At 48.2% G+C, this 22903-nt stretch overlaps 10 protein-coding genes across 10 annotated transcripts; 8 read left to right on the top strand and 2 right to left on the bottom strand.

Annotated features, from left to right (window-relative positions):
• Window positions 1–919: 919 nt before the first annotated feature.
• EDB93DRAFT_1248242 (uncharacterized protein) lies at window positions 920–1566 on the bottom strand (the record flags this gene model as incomplete). The annotated part of the gene is made up of 2 exons (XM_041452688.1): window positions 920–1313; window positions 1400–1566. 2 exons carry the CDS (start codon window positions 1564–1566, stop codon window positions 920–922), a joined length of 561 nt encoding a protein of 186 aa, XP_041309981.1.
• Window positions 1567–2319: 753 nt separating this feature from the next.
• EDB93DRAFT_1239490 (Homocysteine S-methyltransferase) lies at window positions 2320–3511 on the top strand (the record flags this gene model as incomplete). Its single annotated transcript, XM_041451639.1, has 3 exons — window positions 2320–2358; window positions 2414–2559; window positions 2611–3511. 3 exons carry the CDS (start codon window positions 2320–2322, stop codon window positions 3509–3511), a joined length of 1086 nt encoding a protein of 361 aa, XP_041309982.1.
• Window positions 3512–4534: 1023 nt separating this feature from the next.
• Window positions 4535–6006, top strand: EDB93DRAFT_1132324 (uncharacterized protein). The gene is made up of 2 exons (XM_041448994.1): window positions 4535–5435; window positions 5534–6006. Exons 1-2 carry the CDS (start codon window positions 4815–4817, stop codon window positions 5657–5659), a joined length of 747 nt encoding a protein of 248 aa, XP_041309983.1. The 5' UTR covers window positions 4535–4814; the 3' UTR covers window positions 5660–6006.
• EDB93DRAFT_161566 (Alpha/Beta hydrolase protein) lies at window positions 5893–7970 on the top strand. The gene is made up of 14 exons (XM_041455556.1): window positions 5893–6024; window positions 6084–6192; window positions 6242–6434; window positions 6502–6610; window positions 6670–6837; window positions 6888–6901; window positions 6962–7037; window positions 7091–7165; window positions 7231–7245; window positions 7297–7342; window positions 7395–7426; window positions 7476–7538; window positions 7595–7639; window positions 7689–7970. The coding sequence occupies exons 2-14, from the start codon at window positions 6185–6187 to the stop codon at window positions 7718–7720; spliced, it is 876 nt and encodes a 291-aa protein (XP_041309984.1). The 5' UTR covers window positions 5893–6024; window positions 6084–6184; the 3' UTR covers window positions 7721–7970.
• EDB93DRAFT_1132331 (uncharacterized protein) lies at window positions 7689–8458 on the top strand. The gene is made up of 3 exons (XM_041448995.1): window positions 7689–7916; window positions 7961–8089; window positions 8145–8458. Exons 1-3 carry the CDS (start codon window positions 7875–7877, stop codon window positions 8184–8186), a joined length of 213 nt encoding a protein of 70 aa, XP_041309985.1. The 5' UTR covers window positions 7689–7874; the 3' UTR covers window positions 8187–8458.
• On the top strand, window positions 8330–11375 carry EDB93DRAFT_161863 (uncharacterized protein). The gene is made up of 10 exons (XM_041455557.1): window positions 8330–8721; window positions 8944–8987; window positions 9044–9088; window positions 9149–9462; window positions 9510–9520; window positions 9572–9712; window positions 9781–9858; window positions 9915–10396; window positions 10461–10473; window positions 10529–11375. The coding sequence occupies exons 1-10, from the start codon at window positions 8597–8599 to the stop codon at window positions 11175–11177; spliced, it is 1902 nt and encodes a 633-aa protein (XP_041309986.1). The 5' UTR covers window positions 8330–8596; the 3' UTR covers window positions 11178–11375.
• A 1438-nt stretch (window positions 11376–12813) lies between these two features.
• EDB93DRAFT_1132353 (signal peptidase 22 kDa subunit) lies at window positions 12814–14176 on the top strand. The gene is made up of 5 exons (XM_041448996.1): window positions 12814–13120; window positions 13205–13278; window positions 13401–13477; window positions 13530–13642; window positions 13695–14176. Exons 1-5 carry the CDS (start codon window positions 12978–12980, stop codon window positions 13822–13824), a joined length of 537 nt encoding a protein of 178 aa, XP_041309987.1. The 5' UTR covers window positions 12814–12977; the 3' UTR covers window positions 13825–14176.
• A 1107-nt stretch (window positions 14177–15283) lies between these two features.
• On the top strand, window positions 15284–15955 carry EDB93DRAFT_1239494 (uncharacterized protein; the record flags this gene model as incomplete). The annotated part of the gene is made up of 2 exons (XM_041451640.1): window positions 15284–15582; window positions 15781–15955. 2 exons carry the CDS (start codon window positions 15284–15286, stop codon window positions 15953–15955), a joined length of 474 nt encoding a protein of 157 aa, XP_041309988.1.
• Window positions 15956–16817: 862 nt separating this feature from the next.
• Window positions 16818–19163, top strand: EDB93DRAFT_1132364 (glycoside hydrolase family 18 protein). Its single transcript, XM_041448997.1, has 5 exons — window positions 16818–17460; window positions 17519–17606; window positions 17660–17805; window positions 17865–18507; window positions 18574–19163. Exons 1-5 carry the CDS (start codon window positions 17300–17302, stop codon window positions 18742–18744), a joined length of 1209 nt encoding a protein of 402 aa, XP_041309989.1. The 5' UTR covers window positions 16818–17299; the 3' UTR covers window positions 18745–19163.
• Window positions 19164–19741: 578 nt separating this feature from the next.
• EDB93DRAFT_1132373 (magnesium transporter NIPA-domain-containing protein) lies at window positions 19742–22851 on the bottom strand. Its single transcript, XM_041448998.1, has 15 exons — window positions 22598–22851; window positions 22421–22549; window positions 22344–22368; window positions 22258–22290; window positions 22183–22211; window positions 22027–22131; window positions 21952–21979; window positions 21766–21892; window positions 21587–21707; window positions 21486–21537; window positions 21392–21439; window positions 21330–21335; window positions 21236–21259; window positions 21156–21184; window positions 19742–21102 (listed from the first exon to the last, which is right to left on the bottom strand). The coding sequence occupies exons 1-15, from the start codon at window positions 22706–22708 to the stop codon at window positions 20059–20061; spliced, it is 1911 nt and encodes a 636-aa protein (XP_041309990.1). The 5' UTR covers window positions 22709–22851; the 3' UTR covers window positions 19742–20058.
• Between the last annotated feature and the right edge of the window lie 52 nt (window positions 22852–22903).

Consider the following 22903-nt stretch of genomic DNA (forward strand, 5'->3'; position numbering starts at 1 on the left):
CTGCCAGGTTTTATAAATTAAACGGAAGCGTTTCGTCGATGAGTTTCAAAGTACTACAGGCGCCTTATGTTTCAGAACACCATGCATGTATGGACGCAGACGTGGCATGAAAACAGTTCATTTGTGTTTTTAAATTTTGACGTCTCCGCTATGCCATACAACACAAGGACTTCATACATGGGCATGGGACACACAACCTTAGCTGCGAGACATCTATATGAACGCATACGATCTGCTGTTCAAAAGGAGTTGAATTGCCTCGTCAGCACTCGACTTATCCCCCACGGCGTGGCAAGCCGACAAGAATGTAAACTCTAGGTTCTGCACACGAGTTTATATGATGTCCCGATCATGAAGAAAGAATTATGTATCATGAAGTACATGTGGTAGGCGTGAAGCGAGTATGGCCACTCAGTCTCAAACGTCCATCATGCATATCGAAGGAAGCCTCGGATGGTCGTTTTCGATTCGGTATTCCATGACAGGCAAGATAGAGCCAATTACTGGATGCAGCTCAGTGTGTCCAAGGCACCCTGGACAGTTGCTTCGTTATCTGAGAGCGACGGAAAGAATAGGAATGGCGCGACGGGTATCTAGCTCGCTGGCAGCACAGCAAGGTGCACTCCGTCCGTCCGGCTTCGTTTGACCAATGGCAAATAAATTCTGAATGGAGGCATCTTGAGACACTCGATCGCACAAATGAGTGCTGCCAAGGGTGTAAGAGGAGATGTGAAAGTAGGAGGAATTATGGCTCTTCGGCTCGTAGGGTGTTGCTGCGAGCATGTGGGGCTCTGCGGTAGGGCACCACTAAATGCAGCCACAAGGAATGAATTGCCTGAGCATTTCAACCATGGAGCTAATGATACCCTTCCAGAACTTGCGTAAGATGCCAACAATCTTACTTAATTACATCTGATGATCAGATGAGCCGGCATGAGCTGTGAAGGGAGGACCATTTGGAGGCCTCCATCTGTGAAACATCAAGCACGACGTGAACAGGTTCGAGAGTATGAAGAGTAACCAATTCGTCGCAGCTGTACCCGTTGTATCGATAATGATGACTGGACCATCTTCGCCCGCTTTCTGGAGGTCGGAGAACAGTGGAGGGAACAGAAAAGGCAGGCAACATGCGGATACGGGAGACAACATAATCCCAAGTTATACGCAGACGAAAGCTAATTTGCTTCAGTGCAGCTTGATGGAGCTCGATAGCTTCATACAGATCAAACATGACACGCTGCTGGTGGAATCTGTCGTGAATGTTCACGGGAAGAACGTTGAGAGATATGGATCGACGGGGATAGTTGGGAAGACTGGAGTATTAGTGCAGCCCAATTGAGCTCGATGGCCTCGTTCAAGTCAGATATAACGTCTCGCTGCCAGAATCTTGTTTGAAAACCGCTGACATGGCCCTGCTCGTCGAATCTGTGTTGAAGGCTGATGGCGAGGCCGCTGAGAGGCCAGGATCGAAAGGAATGGCCAAGAGAGCAGTGTCCGTGCAGCTCGATTGAGCTCGATGGTCCCGTCCAGGCTAGCCAGGATGTCCTCCTCGATGGCTTCTGGCATGGTTGTCGAGAGACATGGATCGGAGCCTAGAGGTGATGGCCGGGTGCACGAAGTGCCAGAGCAACTTGACTGAGCTTGATGGTTTCATCCAGGTCGGACTCGGACAGGACGCCACGGTGCTGAAACTTGCTGTGAAGGCTGGTGGGAAGTTCGGCGAGAGATATGGATCTATTACGATGGCCGGGGGAACGGAGCGCCAGCGCAGCCCGATGAAGATCGATGGCCTCATCTGCGTTACTGGCACGCTTCCTTGCTGGAATCTGGTGCGAAGGGACATGGCAAGGCTGGAGTGAAGTTTGGATCGATCATCAGACGCGGACCTGGGCGAATATACGAGATTGTGACTCCACATGCTCGCTAATAGATGAGTGGAGAATACGACGAGCAGAAATTCTAATAATAGTACGGTGGGTTTGGCGCTCTAGCCATGACCTGGGGCCCACATAGTAAAATACCGTCACTGTGTGGCAGGCTGTCCGACTTCGTGGTGTCCGTTGTTTGCAAGGGTCCTACTAGTACGTTGGTACAAACGTGATGCTGTAATTTAAAGTTATGCTTACTACTCCAGTGCTAGTGAGACTCAGACCCGGACTCTGTGAACCTGCATGCATTTGATTCTTGAATGGCGAAAACGTTGCGATGTCGTTTTTGTCATGATAACGTTATATGACGTCATCGGAAAACATCGCGACGGTCGGTGTTTCGAGTAGCCTATCTCCTCTTTTTCAAGTTATCACGTTCACCAGCCAAACGATGCTCAAAAATACAACACTATTGTCCGATGGAGGTCTCGTAAGTTACCGTACTCTTTCTTTGTATACACAAGCTTATTTTTTTTTTGCCACAGGGCACTACCCTAGAAGATCATTTCCATCTCCCGATCTCGCACACCCCTTTGTGGTCAGCGCGGATCATCCTTGATGCACCAGATACCCTCCAACAAGCTCATCTTGCGTTCCTCGAGGCTGGATCAAGGGTCCTCCTCACAGCAACGTAAGTAACTTTGCTGTGCTTTTCCGCAAGTTATCCACTAGTCATCCACAGCTACCAGGCTGCATTCGAATCATTCGAGCGCGCAGGGTACTCTCACGAAATAGCCACCGAGTCTATGCGCAATGCTATTCACATAGCAGACAAAGCCAGACATCAATTTTGTAACGAACACCTTGATATCAGCCCAAAGGATATACATATCGCCCTCTCCCTTGGTCCCTTTGGAGCTGTACTTGCCCCTATGCAAGATTTTGGTGGGATTTATCCTCTTCCATACGGACCACGAGCGTACAGCGACTCAGAGGAAAATACCACCTCCTTCGGAGATGATATTGAAGGCAAGAGCAACTCCATAAAGGCGTTGACACGTTTTCACGAGAATCGGCTTCGGGTATTCACATCTGATAAGGAGACGTGGGACAAGATCGATTTCATTGCGTTCGAGACGGTGCCGCTGGTGAGAGAGGTGGAGGCGATCAGGCAAGCAATGACGAATATGAAGGAGATCATCACTCCTAAACCTTGGTGGATCACTGCGACGTTTCCCAACGGCAAGTATCCAGAAACCCGGCAACCCGGGGGAGATCACTATACCCCTAGCGAAGCCGCCATCGCTATGATACACAGCAGCGACAATATGCTAGTACCAAACGGTATCGGTATCAATTGCACGGCGCTCAAGTATGTTCCGCAGTTACTCCAAGACTTTGAACGGGTGTTGGATGGGAATAGGAAACTGTTCCTAGTTTTGCAACCGAACGGAGGGGGCGGATTTGATTTGTCTACTCAAGCATTCCAAGAGCCCGAGGAGAGTGATCGATGGGCGGAGGATCTGGCCAGCCTTGTCAAAGAGGCCAAGACGAGGGGCTGGAACGAGATCATCTTCGGCGGTTGCTGTAAAACTGGACCAGATGACATCAAGGCTCTAGGGGAGGCATTCAATGAGGAGTAGGATAGGGCGTAGCAAAGCTGAACCGAGGTCTCCTGACTCTCCTCCGCCGCTGGTCGATCTGCGCTAATTGTCATACCTTGGCTAATCCTGGTAAGCAGAATGATGGAGGGTTCATGCTAGTGACTCGGAGATGGATAAAATAGGCATCTCTATGTACCTGCCATATCAGCCAACAAAAGAAATCCAAAAGGGCAACGGAGGGGCAGTGCCAAGGCAGTGTTTCAGCGTCTGTGTTTCGATCAACCATGTTACCATACTAAAGGCATGATGTGGTTCCATCATGGCCGTCAATCGCGTTCTTACCAATCACAAAACGTATCGTGCAACGTTTAGCGGTCCGAAGCCAGAAGGAAGAGTGGCGAGTGAATTGTTCGGGAAATGATGCACTTGGCCAGCTCTTCCCATCTGAAAATATATGTCAGAAGGTCGAAGTTCCTGAATGCGATAGGCAGAAAATTGAAATTGATAGAGGTAAAGCACGCACGAAGGAGATAAGGGTGTTGAGGTGAGATGATGTTGTCGAGGGGAAAGCCAGCTACGATGTTCATAAATGGCCACGTAGATCAAATGTTTCGTAGAGGAGGACCACTGCCGCCAAGTTTCCCAGACCTGGGCGCATTGTCGTTGTCAAATGGGTATGAATCGATGGCTACCATCGTTATCAGTGTTTACTACTACTGCGATGATCTATACAACAACGCGCATCTCCGGATTATCGTCCATCTTGCGGGTATTTTCCGGAGCTTGTTACTACAGCTTCGTCACGTAGGCGCGAGCCTACCGACCTTCCACTGGAAATTGGATTAGGCAACGCGTCGAAAGTCGGACATCGGATCGTGGATATTGAATTGGGGTACGAAGCGCTCGCAGCCATCCTCTTGGCAGTCCAGTTGGTACGAATGTTTTACCTAGTGCTTGCGGGTCATAGACATGCATTGTATGTATTGCTGAGCCAGTGTTTGTTGTTTACGTAAGCATGACAATAAAGAATGCTAGCTGTTGCGCCTCCTCGTGCATAGGAAACGTTGTTGTTCCCTGCGTTATTTTCGGTGGCCTGTCGGCTCACTATTGGAGCCAATTTATATAACGGGCCACCATTTCTCCGCGGTCTCATTAACTAGATTGGTCAAGATCGATTTCCTTGATATTATCGCCTTGCCCTCAGAATCTCACCAGTTGGTCTTTGTGTTACAGACAACCATCTCCATCTGCCAACGCCACATTCCACCTGGAACTTCATATCGTATCATCCATCCATCTGTACATATATCAACAGCATTTTTTCATCTGTCCACCAGCACTCATGACTGAATACGATTATTCACCCGCAGCATGGGAGCATTACCGTGCTCAACAAGCACGGGTTTCAAACTGGGTATCCCAGACAACTGCTCAAGCTCATTCCTACTCCAATCCCTTCGTCATGTCGCCCACATTGCGCGACCGCTCGTTCTATGACGAGCCAAGTGGAAGACGGCAGCGCCCTGCGCCCAGCCGTTCAAAAACTTTCGATATGTCCCCCCCGAGGCATGAAGATCCATATAGGCACACATCTTCTCGTTCGCGTTCAGCTTCTCACTCGCAGCCTATCGATATGTGGTCATATCCCCACTCCAGCCGTACCGACATACAGACTGCATCGCATTCTCGCAGTAGCTCAGCACGCAAGCCACCATCACGCTCGCATACTGTACAAGTCATGTATCCGCCACCTGCGGCCCCCACACATCAGTACCAACGCACCCAGCCCTATCCCTACCCGCAGAAGCAATCGCAGCCCGTGCGGCAACACACATCTCCGGCATATTATTATCCAGAGCAGTCCCACGGACACGGATCTCACCAACGGACGACGTACCACCAACCTTCACGTCCGGTGCACACGTACCATGCCCCTAATGGTCGTTTGGAGTATCACTATGGGGTGCGCCTTTACCAGTCCGCGTGCATCATTGTATCGACGCTGATGCTCGTCGTTTGTTTTACCCTCGCATCGTGAATATTTGCCATATGCAAAAATAGCCACCAGCTCAGAAGAAACCTCAGCCTCTGTTTAAGCGCTTGCTAGGGTTTATGTCACCTGGTTCAGGCAATGGAAGGGGCGGACCGGTGAATCACCGTAGCTCTGGGAGACGCTCGTCCTATTGAAGACCGAGCAGAAACCGGAGCCCTGTTGCATATCATGTCCATCATCAGAGTCGCTGGACTCCTCAGGAGTCCGAGATCAACAAGCATACATTTTATATCTTTATTAAATTTGAGCGCTGGCGTTTACTTGACACTCGTTCATATATTTCGCAAACGATTCACATTCATTGTACATTCTAACCATCACACTCATTCTGTACATTTACGCATTGTAATGACTTGATGCCCCGCACTGTAGACAATAGCACAATCACGTTGTTTGGAAGCTGCAAGGGCGATGCCCACCCTCGGTGGTAATAAAACATCAATCGCGGAGCTCAGCGAACGCGTGTGTTAAACTTCGACTCTCGCTGGTGCGCCCGTCTGTAAGAAGCTCCAGCTAAATCAATTCACAGAGTACCTGATTGCTCGGAATGACTATAAGGCTTAGATGTGTCTTAGTTCCATGTCAGAATCGATCCCGCCAATGGCTTTCCGGATCTAGCGATCTCAGACTCAGTTCCTTCAACTTGACCCTGAACCATCATGCACAAGTATGTGTTCTGTTCATGCTGCACGCTTCCATTGTAACGATTAGTACAGCAATCCGCCCGACGACACATCGCGTGATCCCCGCTCGTGCTGGAAGTGGCCCCACTTTCCAGGTACGGTGCATGATCCTGACAATGGTATATCCGAGGAATTGTACGATGAGCTTGTGAGATACACAAAGTATGCGTCTGGCGCGTATCAAGTCCTGTGCCCGCGTCCGATGGGAAACACACTGGTTACCCAGGTGCGCATACAGCCTACATATAAGTTGTGGTCGGTCGCGTGCTGATGTTAGCTTGAATGACTTGCAGTTTATAGATCTAATCACGGCTACCCAAGGATTCGTTGCTCGCGATGACACAAGGAAAGAACTCGTGGTTTCATTCAGGGGTAGCCGTGAGGTTGCGAACGCGATTGCTGGTAAATCTCGAAGCGCAAGATTCTAAGATGGCAATTTCTGACACCCGACGGCACGCTAGTTACGTCTATCCTGCTTTCCCCGCTGCGTGGACCAGGGCTGCCAAAGGATACAGATACCCACGTGCATACAGGCTTTCTTTATGCGTTTAAAAGCGTCGGAGATCGCGTACTTGATGTTTTACGCGAGCAGTTTGATAAGTTTCCGCAGTATGATGTAGCTGTGACAGGTAAGCCACGCTGTGGTTTCTCAATATACGCAAATTAATTGTGCCTGCAGGTCATTCGCTTGGGGTGCGTCGGATCGTGCCTCTTTGTGATATGGATATGACTTATGTTAATGCCCTCGAGTAGGGTGCCATTGCATCCATTGCAGCATTATCTATCAGGAACAGTTTCCCTGATAATCCGCTGCGATTATTCACATTTGGTACTTGATCTCTCATACCCCTATCGCGCGATGTTACTGAATATGACCGACAGGCCAGCCAAGGACAGGGGATCCTTCATTTGCTGAGCTCGTGGAAACTGTGATTGGACTGGATAATATTTTTCGAGGTACGCTCTTTTCGTGTCCCTCGGAGAGCATGTCTCGCTTACTCTGGTCTCACATGTCACTACAGGCGTGCATTCATTCGGTATATTGTGTGATCTATGTTTGTTTAGAACTAAATCAATGCCGTTTTTAGATGGCGTGCCGACGGTGATTCCTACGAGGCTGGGATATAGGCATCAGTGAAGTCTAATTTTCTATATAATCACCACGAGCTTACATATTGGTTATCAGCGCTACGGAATATTGGCAGTTTACCGAACCACGTTCGAAACACTTTGTCCTTTCAAAGAATTCCACTGACATAACGTTTAGCGGCCCCGCGCCACGTTCGTAGATGTGTGGGCGGCGAAGACCCGGAAGGCAGTGCATCCATACGTATGTCTACTTCGTTGTGTCCGTGCCTTCTTGTGTTTGACGTGGCTTCTGCACAGCATCGACTGGTATCAATCCCCCACATATGGTGTATTTTGAACAGCGTGAGTACCCTTCTTTCTTTAGTTTAAGATGCTGATAGACATGGGGAAGCGATTGCATCGGATCCTACCGTTTGCATCTGACATCTGCAATTTCGGTATGACCCAGATATTCGTGATAGCCGATGAACCTCCCTCTTTAGCCCCTTATTTTCGCATGTGTGTATATTTCTGTTCTCAGTCATACTCCTAGTGCGTCTATCATGAAGGCGTCCATGGATTTATTGCAGGAAGTCACATGGACGAGGTTGTACTAGTTGAGTTCCCATTGTGTATTATTGTACGAATCACTGTGGCACTTTTGAAACTGCTCATGTGACGAAGATATTCTGCCTTAATGGGACCATGTCTCTGTCCTGCCAAGTCCCCATTTCCCAAGTGATCAGCTCTTTCCACTACTACTCTCCTGTCTTTTGTCTCAGCGAGAAGCGCAACTGCGAGAGTTTCCAAAAGGTGTGTTGTGAATTCTCTCTTTCTGCTTGCTACTGTACTCAGGGGGTGTCTTCAGTGCGCAAGAATCTCGTTTTGGGCGATTAAGCAGCTTGACTGAGTGGTACTATTAAGTAATGCATGCCAGCAGCTACTTTAGGGGAACAACTGCCTCTCTTCTATAAGGTCTAACTAGGGGAGATTAGCTATTAGGTGTGGAATTTAGTAACTGGAAGCCAGCCATGCATACATGGGAATACAGTTCCAGCACCAAGCTGAGCAAGACAGGTGCTTAATCGTGGCCAGAGGGGTTCAAGTCGAATGTCTGTGCGGGAGCAATGGTAGCGCACGTGTTTTACATCAAAGTTGCCGTTATTGCACCTTTTCAGGCCGCGCAACATTTTGCAGTGTTCCGAGTAGTTTCTCTCCCCGCTGAGCTCTGCTCTGCGCCGCCGCACCAATAACTCTTGCTTTATCACAACGTATATTCGCGCCTTATTACTCCCATAAAGTTCCGGCCAACTCATCAACATGTCCGACTCGAAAGTATTACACCTCATCATCCGTCGCATTGCAGACTGGTCTATCTGGTCGTTCTTCACAGAAGTACGTGTGATTGGAGGCGAGCACGTTCCATTGGATGGACCGATCATCGTGTAAGTTTCGTATATTGTATTACTTGTCTATCGACTGGCACACTCGGGCCCGTGTTTGCATTGGACCCATGAGAGCGCTTAGAAGTTGGAGGACTAAATTGGATGGACCTGGGAACGTAAAGGAATCTACCGCCGTAGCTCTTGACCCCCAAATATGTTGGGCCATCTGCATCTGCGGCGCCTGAAGAGAGTCTAGAACCGATACTGACTTGCTGTTTGCAGCACCGCCACTCACCATAACATGATGATTGATCCTGCTATCCTTTGTTAGTCTTATAGTTCCTCTCGTAGATTCGGCATGCGCTCATCATATCTTTCATAGCGTCCAGCTTCCCGCATCGTCGTGTTCTACACTACTGGAGTAAAGGTGAGCCCAAGCCTTATCGGAACGCTCAATCCCGTTAACACATTACGCCTTACTTTGTAGCATCACTTTTTGCGAACCCAGTCCTATCTTGGGTACTTCACTCGTCTGGCAATATTCCTGTAGACCGGAAGTCTAAGAACCGGCAAGATTTATTCCGAGGAACTATTGAAGCCCTTGCGCGGGGAGATGCGGTTGCGCTTTTCCCTGAGGGCACATCTTACACTGAGCCGAGGATCATGCAAGTAAAAGATGGTGCTGCCTGGGCTGCACTAGAATACGCTAAATGGGCGGCGGAGAACGGCGTGAGTGGTCCCGGAGTCCGGATCATTCCCGCCGCTATCGTGTATACGAATAAGTCGAAGTACCGAAGCAGTGTATGTTCCCAAATTCCTTGAATGGTATTTCACTAACGCCAGCACAGGTCATCGTGAAGTGAGATTTAGTCAGCGTGGTAATATAGTACTTGTGCTGATGAGTCATTAGGTTTGGTGAACCAATTTCAATGGATGAGTACAAGGAACAGTTCTTTTCGGATTTAGAGGGGGCGCCGCGCGCAGCGGCAAAGCGCCTCACGCGTACAATCGAGAGGGAGCTGGTTGAGGCAACCATCAATGCTCCTGACTGGTATTATATTATTTCATCGCGATGTGTGCGGACTCTGATTATGTATTAATTAGGGATACCCTCTACAGTGCTCGAATGGCAAGGGATCTTCTCTGGGAAGATGAGCGTTCGATCGATCTTGAAGAATTTGTCACGATTTCACAGACGTACGTCTTCCCACTTTTTTTATTCACTCGTATCGGCAGCTCACGTACTGTCATAGTCTCGTTGATCTTTTTTCCACACCGGACGCTGTTCCAAACTTCTCGACTGTTCGGCGCCATCTTTTGGGTTATTATTCACTTCTTCAATCTACGAATCTTACGAACTCCGTCTTGTCGTCACTTCCACTTCCGCCAATGCTATCTCCATCTCATCCCACCCCCCTTCCGTCACGTTTGTTAACGCTCTCTGTCCTTGTTCGCGACACGCTTGCTGCCCTCACTCGCCTTCCTTTCTTCCTCATCCCGCTTCTACTTCACACACCGGTATATGTCATGGGTCGGATTGGAGCTGGTTTAGTCCAGCACGAAGAAGAGACTCAGGCACAGAACAAAGCCGTTTTTGGCTTGTTATCGTGCATGATGATTTACCCTGCTACGTTCTGGGCACTCTGGGCGCTGCTCTGGTACACAGGCACTGGTGCTCTTGTGGCAGCGTTCACAGTCTGGGCGTTTGCATATTATCACAATAGATTAATCAATGGCACGTATATTTAGACCGTGAGCATGTGAGCTATACTGACAGCGTAATGGAAACTCACTTACAGATATCTATATGAAGTAAGTTCAATCATTGTGATTTCATATCCTTGTTAGCTTGCTCATAATTGTCAAGTCTCAAGCGTGTGATTGCAGCATGGCGCGTTCTCGTTGGCGTATGGGCGCCTAGGCGATGGGAGCTTTCTATGTCTGCACTGTCTCAATATACAACCCCGCTAGTACCCCCTGAGAATCCTTGGATCGATAAGAATCGTTCAAATTCCTCTACTCCAGGCACATCATCAATACACTCATCCTTACCAACACAGTTTACCGATGAGCCGCCTGTCAAGATTGCACCCCGCCGGAGGCCTTCGTCAAGAAGAATCATGAGGCATTTACTTCGGGCACGTGGAGAGGCTGTGAAGGCTCTTGCTGAGTTTTTGACGACCTTGGAGGCAAGCGGGGATGGGAAGAACGTGGTCGCGAGCATCCACTTGGCAAAGAGGTTCGGCTGGGTTGAAGAAAATTCACCGACCTCTTCGACAGATGATGATGAGAAGGATGACGACGCAGTATCTAACGCCAAGGGATACAGGCGAGCACGCGAGGTGATTGCATTCCTTCGTGCTCGTGGTGCGAAGATCGCAACGTTGGATAGGAAGATCGAGGGAGATTGGGCACTCACTAGTGACGAAGACGGTACGGCATGTGAAAGTGAGAAAGATGAGGAAGACCTGGTATGGGTGCCAAGTAGCACGAGTCTCAAGCAGGAAGACGATTAACCTCGTCCGTATACCAGAGTGATTGCAGGATGTGTACCTATGGACTTCAAACTTATTCAAGGGTGACTTTGCCTCGCGTTAATTTGGCTGTCAACAGGTTGCATTCTTGTCAGAAGTTATCACCTTCATTACTGGACTGCGTATTGATGTCCCCGTCCCAAGTGCTTTCGGGGAAGGTATACACAGACGACGAGCAGCATCACCCCCGTTTCTACCAGGAGACATGTTCACAGCCCTGAAGATCTTTCGTGTATGGTCAAATTATCTTTTTGGGAATGTTCCGGTGCTCGGACGGCAATTAACCAGGAGAACGTTGAGCCGCCACTATCTTCCTGTCCCTTCTTCTTTTTAACCTATAGGCCGTGACGACACCGAGCCCGAGCAATGAAAAAAAAATGATGAGAAATTATTATGGACCCTGGGGCCTATCTGTAGTGGGGCAGGGAGGACAGCCTGTTCTACGTGATGGACGTGTATCATATGACTGGACCTATCAACACTCGATATTAAGTAGACATCAATATGAGAGCAACAACAGGACGATAAAGCACAGTTTCCAAGAAATAGAACACCACCAGCACGTCAACTTGCGAGCTTAATAAAAACCCTGCTATCACCATCTATGAAAGATCCGAATAGCGTTAGAGCACATGCTCAAAAATCAGCCATTGTATTGTATGCGGAAATGAAAGCTTACGACGAGTTTTCGAGTGTCCATGGAAATGCCAGATGGGCCATACGCAGCTATTACCCCACGATCATACGCAATCAAAAAGGAAAAGGTTGTGTCATATTCGAGCATGACATCAGATAAGATGTTTGGTGATTTACGACACGGTCAAGAGACAAGCAGTCAAGCGCTGGGTCTAGGCAGAAATTGAATGTGATACGTACATTTGATTGGGTAGCCTGGACTGTGGCGCATCTTGGGAAGCAAACAACTGAAGAGACTAGAAGTTTATAAACAGATATAAACGATGGACCAAACCCAATGCGATAGCCATACCAGACAGGGAAAGAGGTGCATTTGTGGTAGTAGAACAGCGCCCAGTGGCAGAAGTAGGAAAGTTTATGCTTGAGTGGGACTAGATGTCCTGGCGGTATGGTGCAGGCGATATGATTGAAGCCATGTTGGAAGCATGTGATGGTTGGTTGGGTTTCTTCTGGTATCGATCGGAGAATGTTGTTGCTCCAATAATGGCAAGATTGTGGGACTATGTTCAGATGAATGTATGAAATGCGACGTTTTCATAGGACAGCGTTCGCCCGTTAATTATACGCCGAATCCGTCCTGGCCTTGGCCAGTAGGAACCTGCTGCCTGCCAGATGCATCCTAGCCTTAATGATCGGAATTGAGGCCTAAAATTGATTAGCGTAAGATATATAGCTCGTCTGATAGCGGTGGGTGGAGACTCAATAGCGCGGTCATAAAGGACCCTTCAGGTGGAGGGTCGTTAAGCAGCTGGCACATATATATATGTATGCCTCACCTTTTCATGAGCCAAAAAAAACTGCCAGAACATGTGTTTTAGAATGCACCACGCACTATGCATCATATGCTTCAATAATTAATGATTCAGGTTAGCAACGTGAACTGAATTGTGGGGCACATGTTGGCTTGCACTCAAAATAAATTGCAGCAATTGAAACCAAAATAGCCTAAAATGGAAGTCGTGGTATTCATACGTGTTTGTACGTGACGTCTCGACGCATGCACGGCGTGGCAGATACTGGTTTGTCCTTTACTCGAAACAGTTGTCATATTCCAGCTTCTTCATTCTCTTGCGCGCGGGTTACAGGATGCATAGCATTTATGCTCGAGCGAATGGTATATCTGGCCTTTGGTCGACGTGCATGATGGTTTTGCTTGGAGCTGTAGCTCTTTCCACCTTCCTCTTCAATGCGGATCCCAAGGGTAGTCTGGATATCGTCTCTCTGAAGGTGTAAGTGACTCGATTTCTTGCGCTATAGAGTCCTACCTTTGTTGTGTATCACACGTCAGAGACTTACCCATGACATTCCCTTAGGTTTCACTCCAAAACGAGACGTTATCCTTTCAGGAATGAGGAAATTGGTTTTGTTAAATTTAATCTTTCTGCCGGTACGTATTTTTTTCATCGCGATGACAGCGGAAGAGCCTCACCGGGGATCCACCATTTTCTGTCGCGCAATCGCGGTCTCTTATACGTGATTTGATTTTGCGATCGCTGGGTGTCGTTATAGACTTGACGCCACTTTTTCACTGGAACACGAAGCAGTTATTCGTGTACCTTGAGGCAGAGTACACAAACGCACAAGGGGTAAGCAATTTACCATCCGAGATTGAATGTATTGTCTGATGTACTTCTGAAGATCAATAACACGGTCGTTGTTTGGGATCGGATTATTCGGACAAAAGAGGCTGCTACGATTGACATTGTACAGAAAGAAAAGTACAGACTTCGCGAGCTGTCGGGTTCGTTCAGGTGAGTCGGAATCCGATGACGAGCCCCTCCGAGATGCTGACGAGTCGGGTAGCAACGTACTTGCCGCTGAATATTCGCTGAAATATAATGTGATGCCGTATGTTGGGGTGCTTACTTATGGAGAAGCTGCGCGGACGACGGAGGCTATCGAGTTTCCTGATGCACTCGACTCTGTATCATGAGTGGGATCTAGTTATATCGAGTGTTAGGAGATTTAGTCTTATGGCCTAGCTCCCGGGCGAGGTGTCTGTCGGAAAGATCCAGTGAGAGCCAAATTCGAAGTTGGAAGTGCGATTTATTCGGTGAAAAGTTACCGATGGGGAAGTTTTTGTCGGATTCAGTAGTTGTAAGCGAACCGCAGGTTAAGGCGTGTCATGTTTCTCTGGAGTAGTAGTACTTCGCAGTGGAAGAGTATTTCGATCGGATCTGGTTAAATATTTTTATATTGTTATCTTTTTACGAAATCAAATTAAAGGTAGAGGCTACTTCAAAAATGGAGAATTTCACGCGATTGTGGCTCATTTTGCTTACGAGAAATAATTACGGTCTGATTCTTCGAGCCTGCCAGAGGCGTGGGTTCCTAAACTCAGCCTAGCTTAGGCTTGCTTGTCGTGAACCAAATATGCAATGTACCTAGTCTTAATATATATAAAAGACACTCCCTGCCGTCAACTCACCCCCTTCCCTTTACACAAAACATTCCCCCGCATCCCTTCACTACAATGTCTCATCCCGAAGACACTCGATGTTGGCGTCACCCTGACGCGCCTAACAGGCCCTCTAACACTTATCCCCAAGGTTTTGATATTAACGTAAATATTTTCATCTGCACCGATCATACTTGACCCAGACCTCATCATCATAGGTCAAAGTAAAACGCGCTTTCACATTCGAAGAACTTCAATCAGGTGCATACTTCAGTTCTTTGGACGAATCAGATCTCCAGTTCTTTGGAATGTATGGTCAACCTGTTCTTATCCCGTGTCCCGAAGATTCGGATCAAGGCGGTTGGAGCTTGCAAGGCCAAACCCACATGCAGTCACCCGGCGATTCCTCACCGTGCTCCACCCCCATTCAATATACTCCACACAGCAATCCATCTTCATTCCAGATCTCCAAATCATACACCTTACTCGACTCTCTGGGACAGTCGTCCACCTCAAGGTCTGCACAGGCACCTAGCAGTACACGTGTTTCTGCTAGACACAGTGGCGTGAATCCCATCAAACGTGATCCCAGTCTCACACACCAGGTAGAGTCCTTTCTATCATGTTAATCGCGCTCGATTTTTGACCGCATCATAAGGCCTTTGGGGGCCTTACATATCCATCAGACTTTTCATCATCGAGCACCGTCCTCCATCATTCTCGCCAACCAGCTTCTGTGTACGAGGGAGCCGTCCCGACGAGGGCACTCTCTCCTATGGCTCATGAAAGTGAAGATATAAAGCCAAATATTTCAACGCTGGACGACGAGCCGCCTATGGATCACCTTCCTTATCCACCACCCGTTCATTCAGCCCCTCCTCGTCAATTCCAACCCTATTCGCCTCAAGATACAATGTCGCATTCTCCCTCTCCATGTTCCCCTCGTAGTACAACTTTCTTGTCCACTTCGCATTGTGATGTATCGGAAGCCCCAATGACTGTCCCTAGCCAGTCTTATATGTTCGTCGAGGTCGAATCGCCCACTCCAGCATTTATCCATACAAACCAACAACATTACAACTCCCCAAACGAAAATATATCCCACTCTCATGGCGGAAAAACGGCATCCTCTTATCAACGTTCACCGTCCCCGAGGGGAGCATTACGGATATCGCCGCCACCCCACCCAAAGCGATCGATGGATAAGAAACCGGCGCTTGCATGCTTATTCTGCCGAGGCCGGAAAATCGCGTGTGGGCCACCCGTCCCGGGTAGTAAAGACAAGACATGCAAGTGAGTATCACGGTCCTCAGCCCATTCAGGAATGTACTATTATGTGTCCCTTGCTTCTTCGTGTCTTATCGGCGTGGTAACGATTTTCCGGTTTCGTGCGATCCATTTCTTAATTAACATCACACTCTTGTTCGCTGATATCCGCGCCACCATCAATTATTTCGACATTGGGCTGACTTTCGTGTCTTTGTTTCTCAGTCAGTGCGCTCGTAGGCATTTGAAATGCGAATATCCACTTGAGTCGCGTCGGGGAATGAGAAAGCGCCGGTCGCTGATTCCCCGAGGAAGCGGCTCTCCGCCACCCGAAAGCAATACAGGTAACCCAAAAGTGATAAGGCCGGGTCGAAAACGATCTGTAGACAAACGGCCATAGTACCCCGCCCCCTGATCTGCTTCTTGAGTCATTCCCTTGGATATTTTATGCTGTTTGTTCGATTGCTCATCACCGTAATGGTGTGTTTATTGTATGCTCGTTGCATCTGCATATTCGCATGTTATCGTCGCTATGCTTTTGTCGCTTTCGTTCCGCTTATCCCATTATACCTCATGTATTCGGTCGAGGCTGTTATTTGGTTTACTGGCTGGTTGTGTCGCACATAGTCGATGATTGTACCTGTGCTCCTTTGTGGTGGTGTGATGATACTCATTTGGTACGTCGTCGACGGCTGACTCGAACATGATCGATGGATCTGACATTCGGTGTGAAGCACTTGGACTCTCTTTCCGCATAATCCTCTGCCAAGCTAGCCGACAGGCTCGCGAAAGATCATCCTGGGGCTGTGACGGATTCATTTTTTGGCCCCTGTGAGGCAATACTTGGGCCAAACTCTTTATCCCCGAACATAATATGAACAAGTATGTATATCACCTCGCGCTCCGAGTCGCAAGCTCCCCGGATATATACCCGGTAGTCTCGAATTTTATTATTTCATGACTAACACCGTATGGGCGACGCACACAGTGGAATGTTCATTTAGAAACAAGGGTCGGAGCAAGATTTTCTAAAGGCAAAACCACATGATGGGGCCTAGACCCTACGAGTCGACATACGCGTGACAGAAGTGGCATTTCTGGGGGGGCTGTCAGTAAATGACAAGACGATAAACTGCAGAATGCAGCTTACAGCGGTCCGGATCATGAAACTTCAAGCCGGCATCAGTACGACGACCCACCTCCCCTGACCCGGACACAAAAATACGATGTGGCTGTGTTAAAAATAAGCAAAGTTCGTAATACGAACGCCGGCATGTCGTTTGTCGAAATGATCATCATCTGATAATTCGCACTACTTGTACCGAATATCCCAACCGCTAGTCTGCAACGAGTCGGACCGAAGCTTGGAGCTCGCGCTTGAAGCGAAATTATGATAGACTTGCTAACTTAGGTTCAAACCGGACCGTTTGACCACTTGCCAAGACTAAGTTGAAGTTTGGTGGGAGTTAAACTTTGCAGTCGTTCACTAGTGTCGATTGTGTCCGTGTCGTCGGTGCATGTCGTCGCGAGCATGATGGACAATATTTTCTTTTCCCAATAGGAGAAATGCTTGTTCGGACTTGATGATTGCTTCTCTCGGGTCCAACTCTGCACTTGCTCGGATCCTATGTAGCCAGTACGACTAATGCTAGTCATGGTGCCAGCTGCATTCATGGTATAAGTAATGGACATGTAGGAACCGAGTTCGTTCAAGCTGCGTACTACGGAATCAGCGTCGTACGCCATGATGTTCAAGTTGCTGCTCGCGGCCTCCCTTACGTTTCTTCCTTCCGCTTATGCGTCCAAGGTTGCCGGCGCGTGGTATGCCGGCTGGCATGCTACTGAAGGATACCCGCTGTCCAATGTTAGCTGGAACAAGTACAACACAATGTACTATTCCTTCGCGTATGTAGAAGCTACCATACGCATCAGACAGACTGACGACGACGACGACGTTTTCTAGAACGACCACTTCAAATGTGGATACTATATCACTTGAAGGGTCAGATGGCTCGTTGCTTCCTGTCTTTGTGTCAGAAGCACATGCACACGTAAGATTGACAACTCGTGTGCATGTTTAATCGCTGAGCCAATGACGTGTCAGGGTGTCGAAGCCCATATTGCCATTGGAGGTTGGGGCGGTAGCATCTACTTTTCTTCCAACGTCGCAACAGCGAGAAACCGCACTGCATTCGTCCACACGGTGCTAGATTTTGTCGGAAAATATGATCTAGATGGTATTAACTTTGAGTATGTGCATTAGCTCCATGAGTCCAACATAACTATCCCTGACTCACTTTTTGATATAGCTGGGAGTATCCGAGTAAACAAGGCATTGGATGTAATGTCGTCAACTCTGATGACACCGCCAATTTTCTTTCCTTTCTTCAAGAACTTCGCGAAGAGAGTTGCTTGAATCTCACCATCTCGGCAGCGGTGTCTGTGACGCCATTTCGTGATTCCAGCGGCAATCCGTCAACTGATGTCTCCGCTTTTGCAGAAGTTCTTGATTACATTGCTATCATGGACTATGATGTTTGGGGTTCATGGTCCTCTGCTGTTGGCCCTAATGCGCCACTCGATGATTCCTGTGCGGCCTCATCTGAGCAACAAGGCTCAGCTGCTTCCGCAGTCAAGGCCTGGTCAAATGCCGGCATGCCTATTGATCAGATTGTCCTGGGTGTTGCATCGTACGGACACTCTTATGATGTCAGCCCCTCTGATGCGTTCGTGTCAGGCACAAAAACGCTAGCCGCTTACCCCGCTTTTAATTCATCTAACCAGCCCGTAGGGGACGCATGGGATAACACCGCCAGCGTGGATTCCTGTGGTATTCATCAAGGATCTGGAGGTACCTTTGACTTCTGGGGACTGATCGACGGCGGCTTCCTCAACTCGAAAGGTACGACTGCGGAAGGTATCTACTATCGATTTGACTCGTGCAGCAAAACGGTGCGTATGCCCCTCGGAGAAGAAGGGGGTCTATTTTCTGATTCCGATGGACTTGTTTGTTATCAGCCCTACGTTTACAATGAAACGTCCGAGGTGATGATCTCCTACGACAACGCAGATTCGTTCGCAGCCAAGGGCACGTTCATCAAAGACACTGGGCTGCTGGGATATGCTATGTGGCAGGCTGGTGGAGACTATGACAACATTCTCGTCGATGCTATCAATAGCGCTGTGTAGACTTATCTGTTCTGTTTCACGAGCATACTCACGCATAGCTCAACCTTGTTGTTGTCTTCTATCATGTCATAGTTACCCTATGATGGTGTCAGGATACCGTGAGTGACGTTTCGAGACGGGGAGGAATCCGCCACTAGGGTTGGAGGTTACCCAGCGCAGTGGACTCTTAGGTTAAACTTCAAAAAAAAAATTACTTCAGGTACTTACATGATTGCGATTTTTTTGGGATCATTGTTTATTATCCGGTTGGGCGTAGATGAAGTTGGACAAAGTTGAGTTTGGCTAGTGGTTGATGTACATTACTTGTGATGAGATCACGAACTCTAGCAGACACAAATTTGAGCCGCTGACACGGGGGATGATACAGACTTGCTTATTGCAGCACGAAGTATCCCCTCGAGCTCGTGACCTGCCCACCATTAATTTCGTGATTTTCATTTACATCACTTACTTTGCATCACTGGCTTAGCTACTTCACCAAGCAAATTCTACATTACCATGTCCCAAGTAAAACGAAGCAAATCTGAAGACAAATGGTGAAGATCATTTCTCCGTGACAGCAGCAAAACCTGCCGCTAATGCCGATGTCGGACATTGAATTAGATGTGCAAGCACACCCTGAGCCAGGGTCACCGATGTCAATGAAAACCATCGTGCCTCTACTGTGAGCCGCCCGTAAATTTGCCGCTGGAACCTGCCTCCTCTGATCAGCCTGGCTACTTGCCGCCGCTACCTTTCATGCCACGCTGGCCTCAACTCCAAATTCTCCATTATTTTTTTGCACAACCTGGCTCTGGGCATCACGGACATTACGATTCACACATGTATCAATATATCAATACCCACCTCCACATCCATTCCATTATACTCAGCACTAATCACTGACATTTACATAAGTTTCGATACATATGACTCACTTCATATTACCATCCTAATCACTCGATGTTTCACGAATCTGACGACTGCCGAGCGGACTGTAAATTCGGCAAGTGTGACTGTTCGTGACTTTCTGTGACATGTGTATGATTCATGAATAAAAATAGATAGTAGAATACGAAAGTTACATCCACGGCCATAGAGGATAAAGCGGCCTTCACAATGAATGTCCTTTTGAAAGTTCCTCGCTGGCAAAGCTTACTCTAGAGGTTCGCAATCAATGTGTCGCTATGTAGTTCATCTCACTTCATATGCGTCCATCCGGCATTCTGAAGCTCGAGGCACACAGGAAATTACATGCAAGTAGATGCAACAATTCAATCAGTCCAAGCTGTCTAATAGCAAGCAGTCCGAGTCCATTTTTGACCATACATCTCATCAAAGCCATGTCTTAGAACTAGGTTTCACCAGCCTGATTCCCTGGACCGGAGATGAATCCTCTTCCTCGTCTTCTTCCGAGGACATCTCCTGCGCATGCGAGTCCCGCTCCCATAAGCTTATTCTCTCATCTTCGTCACCTACACCTCTCGGGTACCGCCGCTGTCCCGTTGCAGAGCTACGTCGTGTGCGTTCTGTGGGGCGCGCATGCTCCTGGCCTCGGTAGCTTCGCGGAGAGTTAGTAAGTAACATATCAGACGACGGGGGGAATGCGGACATTGCGGGAGTTATCGGGGTTTCGAATGGATCACTCTTGATTGGATTGTGGTACGCTGTTGACGCAGTGGGTGTTAGTGGCTCATCATTTGCACGCGGTGGTACAACTAGCGACTGCGAAATACCAAGCGGCGACGAAGTGACTGGTGGAGGAGGATAGTGGAATGACGAGTTTGTATGTATTGGCGGTGGGGAGTGCACAGCGTTCCTGTGTTCATGCGTGGCATCCGCATCTCCACTACCTGGCAGGCGGTACGAATGCACGAGATCTTGCGATCCGAATTTAATGGCTGTTCTCCGCGGGCTATGTGGGGTTGATCCAGACGAAAATGACGACGCGCGATCTGTCTCGGACAGCCGCGGCACAGGGGCATCATATAGCTGATGACGTGTCAACCCATCATATGCGTTGTTTGCATGCGTGGAAGGTAGACCATCTGGATGCGCCCGAAGAGAGGAGCTCGCGTGCCTGCTTGATTGGCTCATCCTCCGTGCTGAGCGGGCGCGGATGATGCTGCTCATGGTGCCGAACGTGCCACGCAACGCTTCGATGCCGGGGTTTTCCACACCGGCAATACCTTTCTCCTCGGCGTCTTCCGTGGTTGCGCGAGAGGCTTGAAGGAGCATGGTGGACCGTCGATCAAGTTTCAGCTGCGTAGGATCAATCTTGGACATTTGGAGGATTGTGATGCCGACGCATATTGTGAGGAAGGCCAGGACAAGGGTGAGAATTTGTGAGACAGAGGAGCTGAGCCCTTGGAAGAGGACCTGTGACGATGTGTGAGTAGTTAGACGGTATTGATAATTGCTTCTGTGCGCACGATGGTTGTGACCATTGAACAAAATGAAACTGTTTAAAGTAATTAGTGTGAATCAACGTGATTGGGCACAGGTCACGCACATAAAACGTAGTACGTAGGTGTTACTGTGATAGTTAGTAGTTGGTTCAGATCAAATCAGTTGTGCAGTGGTGTTAATGAGAAAACAAACTTTACCCATAGCTGTCAAGTGTAACAATTCAGTCCAAGCGTACACACATAATTATTCTGTCACTAACCAGTATTGAATAGCGCAAGTGATTTATTCAGGTAGAAGATTTCCGTTACTGCGCCGCGTTAATAGAGCGAAATGAAAGCATATTAATGACGCACGTAGTGTCATTACCACAAAAGCCAGTAAAAAGTATATAAACCAATTTTTGAACTGTGGTACCATCAACTAATGAGACGTCATGATAATTACAACAACTTGCCTGATTGACTCCCATAATGGAGGTGACTATGGCTGCACCGAGCCCGGTCGTGACACTCACACTTATGCCGCCGATAGTGCTGCACACAGATATATACCAGAGCATGTTGCTCTTGCCATATCTAAAAAAGAAAAGCTAAACGGGGGAAAGAGAGGGATAGCATGTGAAACGTGACTGACTTGGGTCCGAAGTAAAAGATAATCGAGAGGGCAATGGTAATTAGGGCAGATATGTAAGCGAGGAAACCAGGTGCCAAGAAGAGTTTCTTGAAATCATTTATCTGACCAGGTGTTTGCTCTTGTGGGCCTTGTGCACCAGACATATATAAACTTTGGTATATGATACTCGTTCGGTAGAATGCTTACCGTTGAGGGCAATGATGGTGGAACCAATCTGGCAGACGTTGGTACAAGAAAAGACAAGGGATCGGTGATACTTACAATACAGAGGGCACAACCCATCCATCCGAAAAAGGTGAGTTTCTCGTTGAGAAATATGGAAGATAGGATGGCACATATTACAACAGATAGTGCGCCCATAGGAGTCTTTTGACATCATAGTGAATATATGATAGAGAACGAGGTCCTCACACGCACCACAACAAGTGCTTCAACAAACGCATATGCTTCGCAGGGTCAGCATAGAATAGTGTGAGAGTTCAAGTGACATACCAACAAAATTACACAACTCTCCACATATCATCACTTGAGGATTCGCATGTTATGCACGGCGCAAGTAGCGATAGACGAGAACTCACTTGTCATGCCTATCCACCATAATGGCTTTGATAGCAAAGATTAATGACAGACTGAGGGTGGCGGGGATGGTTCTCACAGATTTGAGGTACGCGACTCCTTCGCCTGCTGCATGCCCGGCCTGCGAGCGCAATAAGCCCTTTTTTTTGAAGACGAAACTAGAGCCAATCAGTAAGCCACTCGTTACTGCGAGTACTATTCCGACGACCTGGATGAATTAAGGGTGAGCAGTAAAACCCTATAATGAACGGCCTACTTTAAGGCTTGAGGGTAATTGAAAGGTAGTGCTTGAGCCAGAAGCAGTGGCGGAGGACGCCATAGACGACGCAGACGACGCAGAGGATGATGCTACCGTGGTGGAGGACATGGTGATGAAGCCCGCAGCACTAGTTGACGCCAGCAAGTGTTGTTATTCTTGAGTTGCGATGCACTGGGTGACTGGAGCCAAGCCCTGTCTGACCGAAACCGGGGTAACATACCATTTATGGATAATTTACCACCGGACCGGCGGTTACTCCGACGGGTGTTGTAAAGAACCCAAAGAGGAAGGATTATGGGGAAC

Source organism: Suillus bovinus (assembly GCF_016758785.1).
Source record: "Suillus bovinus strain UH-Sbo-P2 chromosome Unknown EDB93scaffold_13, whole genome shotgun sequence".
In the NCBI taxonomy this organism is placed as follows: Eukaryota; Fungi; Basidiomycota; class Agaricomycetes; order Boletales; family Suillaceae; genus Suillus; species Suillus bovinus.